Genomic DNA, 19759 nt, shown 5'->3' with positions numbered 1-19759 from the left:
TTAAACAAAGATATTCACAGCTCTCCCAGTGCAAGACCTACTTTCTACATTTGTTTCTGTGACATCTGGACAAGCACAAAGCTTGTTACTCTCCAACCATTTATTTTAAAGTTGAACTGAGGTGGCTGACACCAGGAGTGACATCTCTCATCCAAGGAATTTGACTTCTGACAGGTCACACATGAAACAACTTGCTGTCCTGGACTCTCTCATTTTCATTAGACTATGATAAGATCCCCACTATTTTTCAAAAAAAGAAAAGGTGATTGTCACAATGTCTGAAACAAGTCACTATATTTGATAAAATGCAAAGGGTCTTTTGGCTCTATTACTTACTAGAAGTAGGAAGGTCATGAGATTTTTGGATCATTAGCCAGTTTTTTGTTGGAAAAAATAAAATCAGGTGAAAGTAAAACTTTTGTTTTATAGTGAAGTGAAAAAGTAGGAAAAAACCCCCAAACAATAATGGTACCTGAAAATAAACATTTGGGGTTTTTTACCCTCTTTCCTTGTTGTCCTTTCCTTTCTCTTTGTTTTTGCCTTTTGCATTTAGGCCTGCTTTGAAAGAGCGTTGCAAATTTTGTTTTGGAAGATAAAACTGGGAAAATATGTTGACCTTTTGAAATTGAAATACTTCATTAAGATATTCTGTAGACAAGTTGTTGATAGTTTCAAAACTCTTTTGTTTTCAAATGAAGCTCTTTGGTAACTGCATAAGTACATCTGGTCCCTTGCACCTAAACTGTATTTTTTAGTAAAGGTAGGCTTCCTTAAATGTTTTCCCAACTAAAGGAGCCATGAATGTTTATTTGACCATGGCAACAGGAGCTAGCTTTTCTTCTCGGGTCTTGGGGATCTCAGTGGTCCTCTGCACTGGGAGGAGATGAAGACAGAAAATTCAAGAGTCAGTGGCAGAAAATGCAGGCATGTGACAACAGACTTATCACAAATACTCTTGGCCATAACACATCCAAGGTTTTGTATTGTAAGAGCACCAAATCACATCCTGCTAAAGTATTTCAAGTTGGACTTACATTGCAAAGCTCAGAATGCCTTCACTCAGTTGCAGAATTAAGCATTTCCCACAAAAAAAAAAAAATTGCCTGATTTTGTCAAATAAAATCACATACACCTGAAGAAAATTATGCAAATTCGAAAGGCTTTTCATTTCCTAAACCCATGGAGTAGACACAGACCTGGGAGTAAAATCACTTCCCCCTCTGAATTAAGCCCTTTCATGCTACAGGAAGTCCTAGAATCCATACTGAAAAAAACTGAGTCACCTCCTGCAATTCCTATTAGCTGAAGAAAAAGAGTCAAGAATGCCCAGAGACCCCCAAACTAGTGTTCTTATTGGGTTAAATTCAGTGTTCTGGTCCTCATTTGCAGGGTAATCTCAGCCAGTATGGTCATGACCTCCAGCAAGAGCTATGTTATACTGGAACAATGGATCTCTCAGCCTCCTGAGTGAAAGGGGTGTGTGCAAAGGACAAAGGTTTCTCAGCAGCTGGCTCATGAAACTGGAGTTCCTGCCTGGAAGGGATCAGGATGATTAAAAAACTCAGCACCTTCTAAGCAAATGGAAAACCCACTTCTTTGCTTTGCTCTTCCCACAAACCCTCTACATGACAAAAACAAATTAAGTCCAGCCTCTACTGCCACTAAAAGAAAGAAACATTATTTGCAGGAAGGAAATGACTAGGCTATTTCTAGCTATTTCTAGCCAAGTCTGTCTACTTGTCCTAATTTGGGGATCTTTGTAGTGTTGCCACTACAAGGGCTGGTACCTCGTTGGGTGGAACAGACACAAACTGCAAAAGGATTCAAGATATTTATTTGCATAACACTAATTTTTTTCTAACCCTTCATTGTTCTGATTGTACTTCCTGCCTCAGTCCAGGCCTCAGAGCTGAGCAGGCCAGCAGCCCTCTCCATATGAGAGAGACCCCAGGGTTTGGTGCATCGTGCCTGAGAAATCTTAGCATTGGTGTTCTTCCATTTCTAAGTCCTATTCTAGGGTTTTGGTTTTTTTCTGCAAAATTATTTCAACACCACACTGGAAGTCCACAGTGTGAGCATTCCAGATGCATTTCATTCTTCTGGATCCTTGCATGCTCCAAATGATGTATATGTGTTGATATGTATGCCTCAGATACGACTGGTCTATTAACTTCGGTCAGTGCACTTTCCATGGTCATTGCCTGTTTGGTTGTTTTCCTATAACTGTCTCAAGGCATGGCACCTCTGTGGATGACAGCCCATGTTTACTGTGTTCCTCTGGCTCCTCTCTGTCTGCAGGGGCTATGCAATCCTACACATGGTCACTCACCTACACTGTGACAACAGCTGCTGGGTCACCTGCTGAGAATTCCCAACAGCTGCCCTGCATGAGGAGCCCACACGTACCTTCATCATCCGTCACCCACCGCATACCTGTTTATCCCCACAGAGAAGAACATGGGTAAGGCACTTCCCAGTGCCTCGGGTTTTCTGATGTGTTTTTGGTGGGATTTGGATGAAATTCTGCTTAAGTGTTTTTTTTAAGTACAGTGAAAGCTGTTTCTTGATGTAGCTGGTATCATAATTCTTTGGCTGTTGTTGCTATTCTATAATTACGTTATGTCTTAGTTTTATAATCTCATTTAATTCTCTTCAAAACTGCAGTAGGCCTGGAGGATATTTTCTAAAAGAGAAGGCTTAAGTAGATTTCTACTCTGATTCCTGTTTTCCTGTGCCATGTTTGAAAAAACTAGATGTGCCTAGAGAACAGCCCCACTCTACCATGTGTTGGGAGAGGTGACTCTTCTCTTTTGCTCAGCACTGCTGAGACCACATCTGGATCCAATTCTGTGCTCCCCAGTATCAGACAGACGCAGGCATACTGGACTAAGTCCAGAAAAGGGCCACTTCAGTGATGATGGTGGGACGGGACCATCTGTCATACAAAGAGAGACTGAGAGAGCTGAGGTTATTTAGCATCAGGCAGAGAGGGCTTAGGGAGGGTCTTATCAGTGTATATAAATACCTGCTGGGGGGATGTAAAGAAGAGAGAGACAGGTGCCTTTCAGCAATATTTAATGACAGGACAAGCACAAATAGAAGTACGAGAAATTCTGTTAAAACATAAAACAAAAAATGTTGTTTTAATATAAGTGTGATCAAACACTGGGGCAGGCTGCCCAGAAAAGCTATGGAGTTTCCATCCTTGCTGATGTACAGACTCCAGCTGGACATGATTCTGGGCAGGCTACTCTCATGGACCCTGCTTTGAGCAGGGGGCTTAGACTAGATAGACTTCACAGGTCCCTTCCAACCTCAGTGATTCAATGACTACTATTGTGATTCAATGACTACTGTTAACCTGCAGATAAAAAATGTCCACAGTTTGATCATACAGACACATTATCACCATAATATTCTAATATTCTCCATCACCAAAATTTGCTCAAGGCTCTCCATGAAAACAATTACAGGTATAAATTTATGTAACATTATTTCTTCTGGAAAAACTTCAGACAGTTGCTAAAGCTCTCAGTGCTGTTTTCAGTTAGCAGCATTTCTTCTGTGCCATCCTCATTTGATTCAGTGCATAACTCACAGATATCCATAACTAAAACACAAGTCACAAACTGATTGATGGAGAAGGAATAGACAATGTAGCAAGATCAGCAAATGCCCAGGTGGTGCTATGATGCAAGAGGTTCAAAAGGTTTTACTGTGTTCCTCAGTCTTGTTGCAAACTCATTAACTTTGCAGAAGTGTTTTCCCAGTGTGAAAGACTCTAAACTGTTTGGAAGGGTATTGGTAGATTAATTTGAACCTTGCTTTTTATTCCATCTTGGATGTGATTAGGTTTAGATATCTGAATGTCATTACTAAGCTCTTACTGGGAAAACCTGGATAAGGAGAGAGGGAATATCTTTCTTATCCAAAAATATGACTGTTAGGTGGAGGCAGAAATAGAGCAGCACAGAGGTTCAGGAGCTAAGAGTGTTCAAGACTTAGAACAGACCACAGTAAGGCAGTGTCTATGTTACATGTATCTGTGTGTATATGTGAGAATTTGTTGCTTCTGCAGGTATCTCTTGCCTCTGGTGTTGGATTATGGTGATTTGATGAAAGATTTTAATCTAGGTGTTTAAAATGTTGTCTTTTCTGAAAGACAACAAAGATTAGATGGTCACACGTTCACAAAACTGGAGAGATTGCAGAAAGTGTTCATGCATCTTCTGCTAGTGAATGGCTCAAACAACAGAAGCTAACACTGACTTATTAGCTAAGGAAACTGCTCCCTCCTATGCCTCTGGATGTCTCTAGGCAGGTGTCTGGGATTCAACAAAGAAAGTAGACAGGTTCTCCAACCTCACATCACTCTCCCTTATTGAGTTGGCTGTGCTAAAGTTGAAGATTGTAGGCTTCAGATCCAAACTAATTCACTTCTCTCCCTCCCAAAAAGGAACATCTGACTAAAGTACAAGGAGGTGGCTGAACTCATTGTAGTTCTTCAAGTCAGGGCTTACCATACTTCCTCAGCCAGGATAGCAATTTACTGGGAACATGGCATTAGATAACGATAAAAGGGAAAGACACTTTCTTCTCAGAAAGTGCAGAACTGAGTCTGCAGTTTAAAATTAGTCACAGAAACAGGCTGAATCTCTCTATTTGATGTTGTGCTGGACACACACTTTCACTAGTGGCATCTGCTTCCCATCTGAGCTGGAAAATATAATTTTAAAAAAAGATTTAAATATCATCCTCCTATTAAAAAAATAAAAAGGTATGTTTCATGAAAGTTGGGGAATGATTAGTGGGAATAAATTATTGTGCATACTAAAAGTGGTTTTTGATGTATTTTAGATACACAGGAAGTTACAACTATGGTAGCTATAGCAACCAGCATCCTCATCCAATGCAGAGTCAGTATCCATCCTTATCACATGATACAGCTATTTCTGGACCACTTCACTACTCAGCTTACCACAGAAGCTCTTCACAGGTAATCTCCATTTATTACTTGATGATAGTTGTTATAACATTTCAAATAATTCAGTTTTTAAATTTATCAGCATATTAGCTGCCTGAATCAATAAGCTATCTAGTTGTTGATGGCTCCTCTTTTTTTGATTTTCTAATATTACCTAGGTATCTTTTAATTTCAGTGGAGATCAGAAGTAGCTTTAGATTGTCAGTATAAAGTGTTAACTCTAAAATCCAGTAGTCTGGATCTGTTTCTGTTTTAAGGAGTAGCTAAAGCAAAAACAAATATAACTATTTGTATAATTCTTAGGAGTCGGGAGCAGGAAGAAATCCCTAAGAAGATATAAAAGTGTTTTCATTTAGCTAAATATGCAGAGGCCATAGTGAATTCTTGTGGGGTCTCTGTTTTTGAGGCTGCCCCATGTTTAGGAATTTGCCATAACAGTGAGTTCTGCATATAGTTTGAATAAATTCAGGACACCACTGCAGAGGTTTTTTAATCTGTATCCTATGGTCTCCTACTAAAATGCTTAGAAATTATACCAAAAACTCTTCCACCTCACAAAGCTGAGCCAGTAGGAGCTAGCACAGATGAGGTATGAAGATCAAATCTGGCAAGAGTTCCAAAGTAGTGCCCCTGTTGGAGGGCTTTAGTACCTCATGCAGTTGGTGCTTCCTCAGTGTAGGCAGCTGCTCTCTGCTGGAAGACTGGCAAAGGGCAGACACAGGCAGAAGGTGATGGCATCGGGGTATTCCACTTCCACTCACATAGCACCACTTACCCTCTGCCCAAAATTTAAAAAAGAGTATAAGACACTGCCATGTTTAACTGTCATCACGGGACTACAACAGTTTCATACCAGATGCAAATGAATTTGGTAGCTCTTTGAAACTGAGCACACAAAAGCTGCATCTTATTCTGGTCTTCGGAGTCAATCTGCCACATGACCTTAGAGGAGTTATTTCTCTTTTTTTTTGCTTCATTTTTCCTAGCGTTAATATAAGAAACATGGTATTGATCTCCTTAAAGCTTTTTGAGATCTGTACAAACCCAAGATGCTCATTTGGAGCGGCTCAACAATGGCTTATGGAAAGGACAAGCTTCAACTTCTCACCCATTTGTGTAGCACCTGGTCTGTCAGATTACATGAGGTGTCTGGCTTTGTCTGAGGGTTTTTGCAGCTGCTCTATCTTCAGCAGGAAAGTGAATGAACATTGAAGTGCAGTGTCCTGGGACAGGTTTGTGTTCCTCCATTTGTCAGTATAGGTCTTACCCTGTTATCTCAAGAAACAAGTAAAGCAAATCAAGATCAACACATTTTTAGTTTACTCATATCCTGGTTAACATGCAGTATGCAAGCAGTAGCAAACATTGAACTCAGGCAAATATCTTTCATACCATAGTAGGCTGTCTCTGCAAGTGCAGACGTCAGATCATTTTTTCCTCTCTTGCTAGTCTTTGAACTGTCCTGAACACATATGAAGAACAGCTACACTTTAATGATCACACTTTAAAGAAAAATTATTTAAATTTCTATGTGGTATGTTCTTTCTCATTCTGCTTATAAATTGAGATGGAATTACACAGCAGGACACAGCCAAAAAAACCATATCAATGTGCTTGTTCTGTATTGAGAAGAGTTACAATCTGGAACCTTATTTTTGAAAAATTATTTCAAAGTACTTTACATTTGATTAAAATTTGCTGACAGTGTTTTTAAAGCTAAGTTAGCATCTGTAAAATGCCTGCTCTGATAATAAGTCCTTTATTAACTACTTTTAACAAAAAAAAAAGTTCAGGAGATGTCCCTAATAAGATGTTAGGGAACTGCTCTTTTTCTAGTGGTCTTTGTGAGGGGAACATGTTGAAAGGAGTTGCAGTAGGACTTGTGATGTTGCAAAATAAAAATACAGGAAGCCAAATTTACAATTAATATATCAGCAGCTGCCACTATACTTGAAACCAAAGGGACTGCAATGTGCAGAGCTGTGGGAGTATAATCAGCTGTGAAGAGGAAGCTTTGACCATAATTTTCAAAAGAATTTTTGCTATAATCTACATTCTGGCCAGATATAGAACTTTGGCTCAACTTTAGCAACCATTCTGCCATGCTCTTTAGGACAGTGTCTAGGGATTAACTCCTACAGGGGAAAAAAAAATATCTGTGTGTGTGTGGTGAATTCTCTACAAACATAGATTCAGGGAGAACCCTTGTCCCAGACAAGGATCCAAAGCAGGTGGCATGTAGTTGTGGTGGGGTTTAAGCTGCAGCTATTAATAACTACTTTGGTCTTGAAGAACATCATATCCAACCTCTTTCTATGAAAGAAAGTAACACACTCCAGGTTTTATCAGCTACTTTGAGAACTTTGATTTTGTCATTGGAATCTTTAGAGTGAGGCTGTGCTGGGGAAGAAGTCACACAGATGTAGATATTTTAGTATTTACTACTTTAATATTTATCATTAACTATTACTTTACAGATCTCAAAAAGTGCAGGTGGGGGTCTGGCAGTATTGGCTGACTAATTTCCACTGATGGCTAAGACTCTTTTTGATGACAGGAACAGTCTGTTCAAACCTTGGTCTTAATCCAAATTTTTTCTTCTTCCCTCACCATCTGTGAGTAATTCTCAGAACAGTTCTTTACTTGTAATTCTAGGCCTGATTGCTCATTTCTTGACTTGGCTTACTGGCCAGGAGCCTGGCAGACAACTGAAAAGTGATCTACAGATTGATCTGTTACTACCTAATTCTCTAAGTCATAGTGCAGGATTGCATACAATATTCTGATGCTACTCCACCATCATATAAAAGAGGATTATTTTGTGTGTGTGTGTGCACATAAACACATCTATGCAGAGATTTTATTTCATCACTTCTTTATTTCTTCTGCTTCTGTAGTTTAGGTACCAGGTTCCAGGGTTGAAGATACTCAACAACTCTTGCGTAAGCCTTTGAGAGGTCTCATCAACCTATGTTGAGTTTAGAGAGTTACAACACCTTCACAAAGTCACAGTGTAGGCTTGACTGGCTTCTGAGCACAGCTTTTATCTGCAACATTCATCCTGGCTGGACAGGTCTAAATCCTCTTTCAGGCTATCCAAAGTATTTCAATTCACATAGTTCTACCTTTTACTTAGATACAAACTAATTCATGCTGCAGTAACCTTTATCTGTAAATTTCAATGCTAACACTCTTAGTAGGAAGAATAAACCTACTAACAATTAGAATAATCTGCAGCAGTATGCATCTTAACATATCTGGTAACATATAAAGATGCACATCTTTAACTGTAAGTATCCTAATGTGTAGCTGTAGTGAATCATACTGTACGTTCAGTTATCCAGGTCTAATCTCTAGCAACAACAGAAACAGGTGTGTGGGGGAAAAGTCTTAGAAGTAGGGTAAATAACAGGCAGTCCTTTTACCAGCATAGCTATGATGCATTTGGCAAGAGCTAACCTAAGGATATCCTCAGTAGGAAGCAGCAGTTGGAATGATGTTTTTGTAGCAAACCACTCTCCATTATCCTGTCTTTGAGCTTTTTGGTACATATGGACTTTGTCAGGCATTGCGTGAAACACTCATTCTCTTGTTATTGCATTGGGTGCCCTGGGTTTTTTTGGGTGATGAGGAATAGTGAATATTCATTCCCTGTTTATCTACTCTCACCATTCAAGACATTATAATTCTGCATCATTTCTTCCTCACCTCCTCTCTGTCATCTCTTGCAGAATTTAGAGTTATCATCTCCTTAGTTTCTGTTGTGACAGCTGCTCTGTGCACAGGCGTTATCCAAGGACTACAGGGCAGGTGTAGTCTGGGAAGGCTGTGAATGACCTGTTCTCTCAGTTGGGCTGAGCATGGAATCTGACAGAGCTGGAGCTCCCCTCCAGCTTTTCTGTGCAAACCTGACTCTCAGAGTAGGTAGGAGGGACTCAGCCAAGAAGCTGCCACATTAGCCAGCTAGATCTGAGAATCCCTCCTTGATGCCACACTAAAGACAGCCTCATTTTACCTTTTCTCCTTTACCGCTTCCAAAATGGAGCAACCATCTCCAAACAATTGATCTCAGGTGACAGAGAGCCATAGAAGCAGCATAGCAACATTCCTTCTTTTGTACCATGCTGCTTCTATCTTAAAGACAAGAATGAATCTATTTATTTATTTTTTGTTTGTTTATTTTTGCTGCCTTTAAGCTGCATTTATGAAGATCATAATTTACTTCCATGGCGTGGGCAGAACAAATCGCTCTGGAAAATGCTGCAGCAGTACAGTCTGCTGTTCAGCAGTTCAGCAGTAGATCAGGTCTGCACCTGTCAGAGGCCCAGAGCACAGTGTTTGGGCCATAGTTAAAGGAAATTTAAGCAGTGTTATCACTCTGACTCTCCTGAACTGCTCTAGGGAGTGCAGTGGTCTCATATAACTTCCCAGGATGCAGCATGCAGCACTACTCAGTTTTTCTGTGAAATACTGCATGCCGCAATTCCACTAAATCATGTCTTCATAGACCTCTGCAGCAGGATTTTCTAGAAGAGAAGCAGTACTGGAAAACAGTAGTTTGTGACAATGGGGGAGCCAAAGAAATCCTCTCTCAGACAAAGCCCATGCTTCAGTGTCCATTCATGTTGTTCTGGCTCATCTACTTTGGAAAAAAAAAAGGGGAAAAGTTCTTAATCTTCCAGCATATACACATTATAAACTCATGACCATACCAGCGCAGTAAGAATAACACCCTCCCCAATAACCACTCTGTCATCAAACAGCTGGTAATGACAGAAAGACAGAAATACTGCCCAAATACCACCCATGCAGCAAGAGTCATTGTTCCCCAACTGTATGGCTTCATAAGGGCCTCGAGACTGTTAGCATGTAATTGAAGTAATTATGTATTGAATGCAACAGGAAACAGATGTCTTCTTTTGAGATAATTACAAATAGCATTTTTCTAAGGCTCCAAATGCCACTCCTAAAAGTACCAAAATCCCTTAGATGGACTTCAGAGTTTCACTCGGCTTAATTAACAGATTCAGTAAGGTTCAATTTGTGGAGAAAAGGGTAAATTTAGGGTGATAAAGATGCCTTTAATCAATAGTTTCAATTATGTCATTTTATAAGATTTAAGCATATTTTTATGAAGTTAATTTATAGCCAGCTCTCCACAATTCAGTAGTTTCTGGTATGTGTTACTTGCAAGTCCTAAAGTAGTGGCTAACATGCAACATTAATTTACAGCATCCAGCAAAGTGGGAGCTAATACAATGTAAAGTCAGAGCCACATTCATAAGGAAAATATTTTGCTGTTTGGACATTGAAGCTTTTCACTTCCATTAATAATTGGTTGGTGAGTTGAAAATAAGAATAAAGCGATTACTCTCCATCCTTTCACTGTAGAACCTCAGCCTTCACTTCTTGGGAAGACATATTTAATGTTGTATTTTCTAAAATAATACTAAAATAAATTGAATTAATTTTACTTTTGTGGGCACGGCCTTAACAATAATCTGCTCAAAGTCTCACAGGCTTAAAGGGCTTCTTGTCTAGGTCTAATGGCAGCAGTAGTAACAAGTGTGAGTCAACCCAGAAAATGGTAATTTCCTGTCAAGAGTCCTCCAACAAATGTCGCTTTTATATCTAGCAAAGATCACTAGGCCCCAGTGTTTTGAGTTCAGCTTAAGCACTCTTCATTAAACCGGATGTAGAGTGTGAAAGGTGATACAGGCAGCATGGGCAGGCATCCGCCCAGATGGCTCTGCTTTGGACACTCCAACAAGGCTGAATAGATGCTTCATTGGGTGAGTTAATAGTCAGGCAGGGGCCAACGAGTACTTTAAAAATATTGTCTTTCAATAGTCTCTTCACTGTAGGGAAAAAGAAGCCACTGAGTCATTTGTGATTAGCTGACCTACCATTACAAAACTTTCCATCTTGCATTCAGTCATAACAGAATTTATTGTAAAATGCTGGATATTTAGAGTCCATGTTATTTCCAAGCAATTATTCTTTTTACATTCATGGCACATTCATAAACACAGCTGCATCGGGTGTGCTCAATGAAAAGGAAAAGCAGAACACTGTATCCTGTCCCCTCATGCAGAGCCATTCCCCTGCCTTCTCAGTAAGCCTAAGCATGGCCTCTGGGCTGCACATTGGAGGAAGAAGATCTTTCTTTTTTGGTGCATCCTGAAGTTAATTCTGGGAGCCAAGATTTCATTGGCTCACTGGCACAAGTTTTGTGGTTCCAAACGACCAAAAAGACATCATGTGGTTTCCCCACATATTGCTGTGTACAACAAGGGGACCCACCACAATATTCCCAGAGTTCATTTTCTTCTTCTTGATGGTAGGTGAATGTTTTTGCAGTCTACAAATTTTCAAATAGCAAATTATCGAGGCTGAAGACAGATTTCTTTTGGCGTTTGTAAGGAATATGAAAGCACGTAATTCCCCTGTTAGAAGTCACAACCTTTGTTTCAAAACCTCAAAGGAAAATTGCACTGAGTCAGGATGGCAAAGGCTTCTGTTACGGTTAACAACAGAATAGCTCAATTATCTCACTGTGAAGAAGACAAGAGAGAATCACTGGTGTATTATGGGAGAAGTCTAGGTAACCACTCTTTAGTACAAGAATCTACAGTGATTTCATGTATGGATCAATGGGTAATAAAGGCAAAGACCACCATAACTGGTATCAAGTAAAACACTACTGAAGACAAGAAAGAAAGTTTTTAGCTTGGGCCACATATTGCTTCAAACCTTGAGTTTCGTTGTTGGTCATTGGAAATTCTCATCTTCAATGAAAGCTTTTGGAAAGCCAACAAGTCTGAAGACTTGGTTCTCCTTCAAAGGAATATAAAGCTTTTTCCGCTCAGTATGTAAGCTCTGCTGAACTTTCCTACTGAAAAAAACTTTCTCTGGGGTGAAGATGGACATTTAAATGGTGCTGTAGAGACCTGTTGTCAGTGTTGCCAGGACAGCTTATTCTGGCAGCTGGATTAGCAGAAGAGTGTTGAAATGTACGTGTTCCAGGGTGGTGCTGAAGTTTAACACCCCGTTTCAGCAGCTGTGACAGCACAGGTAGATCCAGCCTGTGTGATGATGGGAAGAAGTACAGGCTAGTTAACACCTTTGATGTCTTCCCTCTCATCTGCCTACTGGCCTGTGTCCCCAGGACATGCTGCGATGTGCTAAATCGCTAACTACAGTATGTTGGTCAAAAAGTCTTTTTCTCCTGTCTAATCAGGAGTGGCCAGCATGTGGCTCTGAGCTGCCTGAGGCTTGTGAACTGTTCAAATATGTTTGTCAAGGCTGGCCTGCCTTCCTGGCTGTGGTCTGAAGGGAGACTGCACAAACTCCTCATGGAGACACTGCAGCAATTGCCTTGGGCTTATGTAACAGTTGCTTATGCAACTGATTAACCCTGGGCCCATCCACTGTGGGTAATGTAATGAGACCCTTGGGAATCTCTGCTACCTCTCCTCCTAGGAATACCTACTCCAGCTGTTCTCTCCATAAGCCTCCAAAATATGAGGAAGGGGTTTTGCAGCTGTAGAAAGCTTAGGTATGCAACTTGCAAGGCTTGAAAGCATGAGAAGTGATGCCCCTGCTTTGGCATACAGCTTGTAAGGTTTGTAAGCATCAGAAGTGATAGTCCTGCTTTGGTGACAGCTTTCCAGTTAAAGAAATACCACAGTGTCAAACAACCCAAGATATAGAAATGTTAAATGTGATCTTTTTTTCCAGAAAAGGTATGAAGATGTAAAATGTAGAAGCTCTGAAGATATATGGCTGGCCAAGAGTAACAGGGATCCTTACCGTCTCTGTGATGCGTGTGGATAACAGGGGGACAAAACAGAGAGAGCTGTTCCTCAGCACACAGATGATCTGCTCCTGTGGGACAGGCAATAAGATAAATACATGCTAAGCAAGCCCTCATAAGCACAATTTACTTTCTGTTGCTGGGCATTCTGTAGCTATAGAGGGCAAAAGCTGTTCTGTTTTCCTTCCTATCTTGTCCTTCCTTAGTGGAATCCATTTGTCAGACTTTGATTTCTAGTTTCCAAGTGTCGCTGTGAACAGCTGGGGACTAGAAGGATTCTCCTCCTGCCTGCCTCTTTCCATAAGTTCTCCAATTAGCTGCTGGTTCTGGGGCCAGACCACACTGTTTTCCTGAAGAAACTGTCAGGATGTCATGTGAACACTTTAAAGGGAAGGCACCTTCCCAGAAATAAAGATTCTTTTGCTCCTCTCCCTCAAAACTCACTTGAGTGTGGAAGAGTTAGGACATTTTATTTTATGATTATTAATAAATATCAAGTTTTTGAGTAAAAGTGGTAGAAAAAAGATATATTAATTCAGTCTGGTTTTTTCCTCCCAGATACACTCAGCTCTTCGATAAATTAATTAAGTATTTAAAATCAGTGACTGTTTTGCAAGACTTTCCCTGAAACTTCAGTTTACAGCAGACAATGGTTATCTGATATTTCACCTTCAGTATGGTACCTTGTTGTTGGATAGCTGCTAATTCATATGATTTTGGCTTTTCTAAACACGGAATCGTGACACCACCAGCCCTTATTTTAAAATGAAGGATGTGGCAGATGATTCTTCAATTTCATTTTTTTTTTTTTTTAATTCTAGTACCCCTTCAATGGCCCAACATCAAGAATGGAGCCGTGTTTGATGAGTAGTACTCCCAGGCTGCATCCCACACCAGTGACTCCACGCTGGCCAGAGGTCCCAGCTGCCAACTCCTGCTACACAAGCTCCTCCATGCACTCCACAAGATACAGCAATTCCAGTGACATGTACGCGCCCTTGACAACACGCAGGAATTCTGAATACGAGCACATGCAACACTTTCCTGGCTTTGCATACATCAATGGGGAAGCCACTACAGGTTGGGCTAAATGAAGATAAATGGTATCAGCTGAGCCCACCCACTTACAAGAGTTACAAAAGCTTCGTGCCATGTGGGACTTTTTGTGGACGTTTTTCAAGGGAGGTGAAAATGGAAAAGATCCCGGGCAGATAAATATAGTTCCTAACATGGGCAGATTTCAGACCAGTATGACAGAACATTCTGTAGCCGAAAAATACTTTTGGGCTGTTCTAGACCACTTTTTGGGCCGATCGGTGCCTTTTTTAATTCTGGCACAACCCTGTGTACTCTAAGTTTGAGTGAGCCAGTTTTACCCCCTCTCTTATTGACAAACGTCAATGAGTCTTACAAAAAAAAAAGTACTGAAAGAGGACCTATTTATAATTTGAATTAAAGACAGGAAATTTGCCCTCAGCAAAACTCCGTCATCTGTTCTTCTTTTAAACTCTTAATGCTTTCCTTAAAAACCATTCTGCCAAGTCATCACTTACTCATATCAGTTCCTCTGTCTGGTTCCTTAAAAGGACACGTGTTGCTGTAGATTTCAGTTTACACCTAACTTTGTATATTGATGCACCTTTCTGCTGATCTAGTAAGTTTGATCTTTACAAAAGAGAAGACATGTAGCATTGAATTATACACTGCCTTAAGTTGACAGTTGTTCTTATTATATATGTATTTGTGTTGAGTTTGCACAATCTGGAAAAATCTAACTTCTCTGGTCAGTAATGACATGGTAAGAAGGGACTTGGGGACTGGGAAGATTTTGGATTCAGAGCCACGTATGTTAAATATGATGATATGAAGCAATTATATAAAGAAAATGACAATGCAAACATGATTATTTGCTTAATTATCTCTTGTCAGGTATGAAACTGTTCTCTCAATTCCTTCACGTGGTGATAATTCTCTATACGTCTACAAAAGCAAAATTCAAAGCTGTGCCTTTGAAGTTATTCTGTACTGTGTATGTGTGGAAAAATGTATTGTATTTTGGGGAGAATTTTTCTTAGACATTTTCCTTCAGATTTGTAGCTATTTGTGAGTTTTTGTTAGTTTTTATTAACATAGCTTTTTCTTCTGTATTATAAAATGCACCAAGCAATTATGGTGGACCTATTACCCTATGGGTAAGAAATAAATAAATGGAAATATGACAACAGGCATTTTAGTAGTTGTTTTGTAAATAAAATCTTTGATAGCACTCAGTGTGACAATAACCATGTTTATGTCTAAAATGGACATAAGTGTTATTTGTACAGTTGTGCAAAATATATGAGGGATTTTCACACCCAAAAAAAGTTCTTGAAAGTAAATAGATGCCAGATAAATTTACTTAAATACAAAAATTTCTACAAGCTGAAGACCTTCAAAAAATGTTAGACATCATCATGCTTTTATCCAAGGAAGGACTGGACAACAGGTACAATTTGTGGCAAATGGGTGATGCACCTCCACTTGCCTGATGGACTGGTGATCATGACCTGCCAAGGTCCCTCCAAAGACCAGATACCTTGGTGAGATATCTGTGGGTAGAACTAACCAGTAGCTCAAGCCTGGATCTTTGGAAGGATCAGGATGGTGGTGAGCACCACTCAAGGGAAGCCTGAAGCACTTCTGCTCTTTTTTATAGTAAATTTTTAAACCAAAGAAGCCTAATCCCTATTGACTGATAAAAGAGGACAAAATGAGACTATTTTAGCATACAAATATTCCATATCCTTCAACACCTTTGGGGACAACTCTGTTACCCTGATTTCAAGAGCTCAGGCAGACTGTTCAGGAAGGAGGAGGGATATTGGACACACTATGAGACCCAGAAATAATAAAACATTTCTGAATGGAAAACTGCAACGTCCTGGGCATCTTGGGAGAGGAAATTCTGACCAACAGCAGCACCACAAATCTGCTCATAAAAAAGAGGCAAGAACATTATCAGTCAAACAGGGCTTGGAAAGTCTTTTACGAAAAAGCCTCCACAGTCTTTCTTTTTTTTCTTTTTTTAAAAATTAATTTAGAAACTTATGTTGATGCCTCAGGAGTGCGCACTTCTGACTACCATTGAACTGTTTCCTGATGAGGTCTTTGAAATTTAAAGCAGACATTCACAGGGGGCAGTGTATTGAATGGTGTAACAGAGGCCACCTCCTACATGAGAAGAGCTGCGAAGTAAAGCAGAACTCATCCTGGGCCACTGCAGCTCAGACCCCACCACAGCAGCACAAACCATGGCAGGCTGTGCACCAGGCTGCAGAGTGCAGCAGCTTGGGAGAGCACCATAACCTCTAGGCAGAATGTCTGGTGAGGGGCAAGAATGTCTTAAATCAGCCCAGTACAAACTGTCAAACCTCCTGAGTCAGAGTCTGCAGGTTGTTATTTAATTATTTCCCTTGAGCATGGAAAGTAAAAGTTGGGTTTTCTTGCCTAGCCATGCATTTATGTGCATGTGAAGTAAATATGTGACTATGCAAACATTGCTGATGAAACTTTTATACCACATTCTGAAATATTCAGTCTCAATTGCAGTTTCTCTTCTGTTATTTTTTCCTATTTTCTTCTTTCTCTCCTATCTTTCCTTTCTTTTTTCTATTTTTTTCTTTTCTTTTTCCCTTTTTTAAAAATTTCTTGCTTACATTCTCTTTTTCCTAGCAACAAATACACATTTTTATAAAGATGTGATCTTTTTCACAGGCTTAACATATAATAAATCATAGATATATAATATATACAGTACACTAGAAACTAATACATTACAGTATAACTGAAATAACACATTTAATATTTTTTAAAAAATCTACACACACACACACACACACACACACATACAAATGTATATATGTATGTATGCCTAAAAAAATCCACTACAATTCTTCAAGATTTTTCATTACCAGGTAGAAAAAAGACTCGGCGGGGGAAGAGCAGTGAGAACTCCATTCAGTAGCATGGATTCTGTTTTTGTCAGGCTACCTCTTGCTGCTAAGGTCACTACCCTTTGACAAAAATGGCCTCTGACCTCCCCAGCCCCACAATTCTGTTGTGACTGACCCTGAAACCCATGAAATTCAGGGGCAGACATTGCTTTGGAAGGTTTAGATAAAGCTGACTAACATGGGAAGGACTTGTGTTATGCACCCATCTGAAAAGGTCTAGCAATTCTTTAGTAGAGGATGCAATTTATTCTGTCCTTCTCTTTCACTGAAATCCTAATCCTTCATATGCTACATAAAGTGGAACCTAAAACATGCTGATAATGAATAACAATGTGCCTTTAAAGGGCAGTAACAGTTTCCTAATCTTTATTTTTCAAGTTTAAAAAAAAAAAAAGGCTATGCACAAGTAAAATGAGTGTTTTGCTGTGCTGTGAAGTAAATCTAAGCAGGCTTATACTTTTTTATAGAGCTGTAAATCTAAGAGCAAAAGACTCTTTTCATTGGGTTTCTCTCCAAAGCTCCGTTAGTTTACAGATGGATCCAACTGCACACTGGATGACTGGATTATGTTACTCCTTGCAGTCCAGTGACTGTGCTGTTCTGGATTAATATCTCAGTTCTTGTGGCAAGAAACCCCTAAGGAGAAAATTCAGGTTCTCGTTTGGGTCTGCATCTTAAACACTGCAGACAAGCACTGTTACTTCTGACCACCTCGGGGCCCTGTTCATCTGCAGGTGCAACCTCCGTGGCGTTCTCTGCTATGGAACCAGTCATTTGTGAGATTAAAAGTTTCTCTTTCTCACGGATTCCTGAATTGAAGGAATAAAGATTTTGAGGACAGACCGGCCACAGCTCCGTATGAACATGTTTGGGGAGGGGTGGGTTTTGTTAACTTCAATATATCATTTGCTGCTATCTGGACAATGAATTTCAATTACAGGGCACCTTGAGTATGGAAATATTGTGCATGTACTCGGAGTGGTTTAAACACTCCGGTCTTGCAAAACCTTTATAGAGACACGGATCACCTTTGCCTGGATCTGCCGATGCACCTTCCCCTCCTGCCACCTCCTGAACGAAACGCAAAATTTTTGTGTACCACCACTGCTCTGGTGGGTTAGACTTGAGACTGGTTTTGCCGTCAGACGCTGTGGCGAAGTCCCGCTTTAGGGAACACTCACAGACTTCGCCCGCAATGGGAGCTCAAAAGCTTACGTGTAAAAGCTTAAGAAAAAGCGGCCAGCCCTGGTTGTGGCAGCCCTTCGCCTTGGGACTGACAAGGTGTGCACAGAGCAGGCCGCAGAGAGCACACAATCGGCCAAGCCTAAGGAAGGAGGTAAGCGCTGGGCACTGCCAGGTGCCGCCGACCGTCCCGAAAGCGCGTCACTGCCGCTCTTCCCAGTGGGAGTCCCCGCCGCAGTGGGCACGGACTGCAGCACCCATCGTGCCCCGCGGCAACCAAGCACGGCACACCCCGCCGGCCGCCGCGCCTTTGGGCATGCTGGGAGATAGAGTCCTCTCTCCGCAATAGCCGGCAGACGGGATGGCAGCCAATAGGAGGGCTCGGGAGTGCGCGCCGCCTGCCCCTCCAGCCAATGGCGCGCGGACGCTGCCTGCCAGTTCGGGACGCTTCCGCGGGGAGCGTCGGGAGCGTCAGGGGGCGCGGGTTGCGGCGCGCGGGCGGGGTGCGGCCGCTGCCGGCGGTGCCGGGCGGGACGGGACGGTCGGGTATGGAGCGGGGCGCCGAGCCGGGCCCGGAGCTGGGCGCGGTGCTGGAGGCCGTGGAGGGGCGCGGCGGCGGCGCCGAGGCGGTGGAGCGCGTCCTGGCGTGGTACAACGAGGAGGTAACGGGTCCCATCCCCCTCCCCTCTGCGCCTGTCTGCCGGCGCTGTCGCCGCCCCGCCCGCCATCGGCCGCCCCGGCAGCAGCGTCCTGGACCCCCCCCCGGGCTGGGCTCTGCTGCGGGTCCCCAGCGCTCACCGCTCTACCGCCATGCCCCCTGCCCCTCACGGCCCCTGCCCGGCGCAGCCTCCCGCCCTTCCCGTGCGCTCCCCGCCCGCAGGCCGTGCTGGGCACCGCAGCACTGCCGGGGCGGAGAGCCGGGGCAGCAGCTGGAGAAAAGCAGACTTCCAAGGGAACACAAAACCCAGTGGGTGGCTCGGGTCCCGGCACATTCGGTCTTGCGTTCTGCGCGCCCCAGTGGGTAGTGTGGGTTATCGGTGATGGGCTGTAAAAGGAGTTGTTCGGTAGCGTTCATTTGCGTCACAAGTCTTTTAACCTACGTATACCGCTAGGCTGGGGCTGGACAGAAGAACACTGAGGTCTCCTGGTACCTGCCCACCTGCCTGAGGTGCTGCCCTTTGTGGGCAGCCCTCTGTCACCGGGAACGGAGAGGGCTTTCCATCGCCTGGATAGAGACCGTGTCAGTGTGCAGGGGCAGAGGGTGTGTATGAAATGGGCTGACAGACCCCGCTTCATTTTTCAATGTTTCTGGCCAAGCAAAGCGGAAGGGGAAGACAGCTTACATCAGGTTGAGCTTTTAATGCTGGCGGGTACAAAGTAGTAGTAAGGGTCTGCTGCTTTTGTAGTCTGATGTGGGTATGTTCAGCCAAGAGGTGAAGGTGTTTCCTGCGGATGTCGGGACGTGAAAATTAGAGTGAAAATACATTTTGGGTTAATATTTTTATTCCCCCCCCCCACACCCCCCCCGCCCCGGGGCATTTTTACACTTAGATTGTGGTAGAGCAGCACAGTCCTTTCTGAAAGATTATGTCTCAACCCATAAGGTGTCTGCTCTTTGTATAGGTGCTTGTGTGACTGGTACACAAGTCTCTAAAGCTGATACTGACTCAGAGTTTGGCTTTGGCTGTAACTTAAATACAGTCATGTTGAACTAATTATTGACTGAAATTAGGAATCTGTTACAGGAACAAACATTCAGATCTTTAGTTAAAGTTTCATTAAATT

General features: G+C 41.9%; 2 protein-coding genes across 6 annotated transcripts in view; both read left to right on the top strand.

Moving 5' to 3' along the window:
- RFX4 (regulatory factor X4) overlaps window positions 1-14886 on the top strand; it is a 76429-nt gene extending 61543 nt beyond the window's left edge. The window contains exons 17-19 of the mRNA XM_050969917.1: window positions 2299-2461; window positions 4858-4996; window positions 13622-14886. Coding sequence (XP_050825874.1) covers window positions 2299-2461; window positions 4858-4996; window positions 13622-13894 — 575 coding nt within the window. The 3' untranslated portion in view covers window positions 13895-14886. The remainder of the gene's footprint in view (window positions 1-2298; window positions 2462-4857; window positions 4997-13621) is intronic.
- Window positions 14887-18474: 3588 nt separating this feature from the next.
- Window positions 18475-19759, top strand: part of RIC8B (RIC8 guanine nucleotide exchange factor B) — a 34598-nt gene continuing 33313 nt past the window's right edge. The window contains exons 1-2 of one of the 5 annotated variants that reach the window (XM_050987281.1): window positions 18508-18636; window positions 19087-19235. Coding sequence is in view for 2 of the 5 variants with exons in the window: in XM_030237971.2 (XP_030093831.1) it covers window positions 18523-18636 (114 nt within the window). In the remaining 3 variants the exon portion in view is untranslated. Of the gene's footprint in view, window positions 18637-19086; window positions 19236-19759 lie in introns of those variants that run through there. The other 4 variants (XM_030237971.2, XM_030237972.2, XM_030237973.2 and 1 more) reach the window with 4 other exon arrangements.

This window comes from Serinus canaria, chromosome 1A, assembly GCF_022539315.1.
Source record: "Serinus canaria isolate serCan28SL12 chromosome 1A, serCan2020, whole genome shotgun sequence".
NCBI lineage: Eukaryota > Metazoa > Chordata > Aves > Passeriformes > Fringillidae > Serinus > Serinus canaria.
The sequence above is the reverse complement of the archived record's forward strand: the minus strand, read 5'-3'. Positions and strand labels throughout refer to the sequence as shown.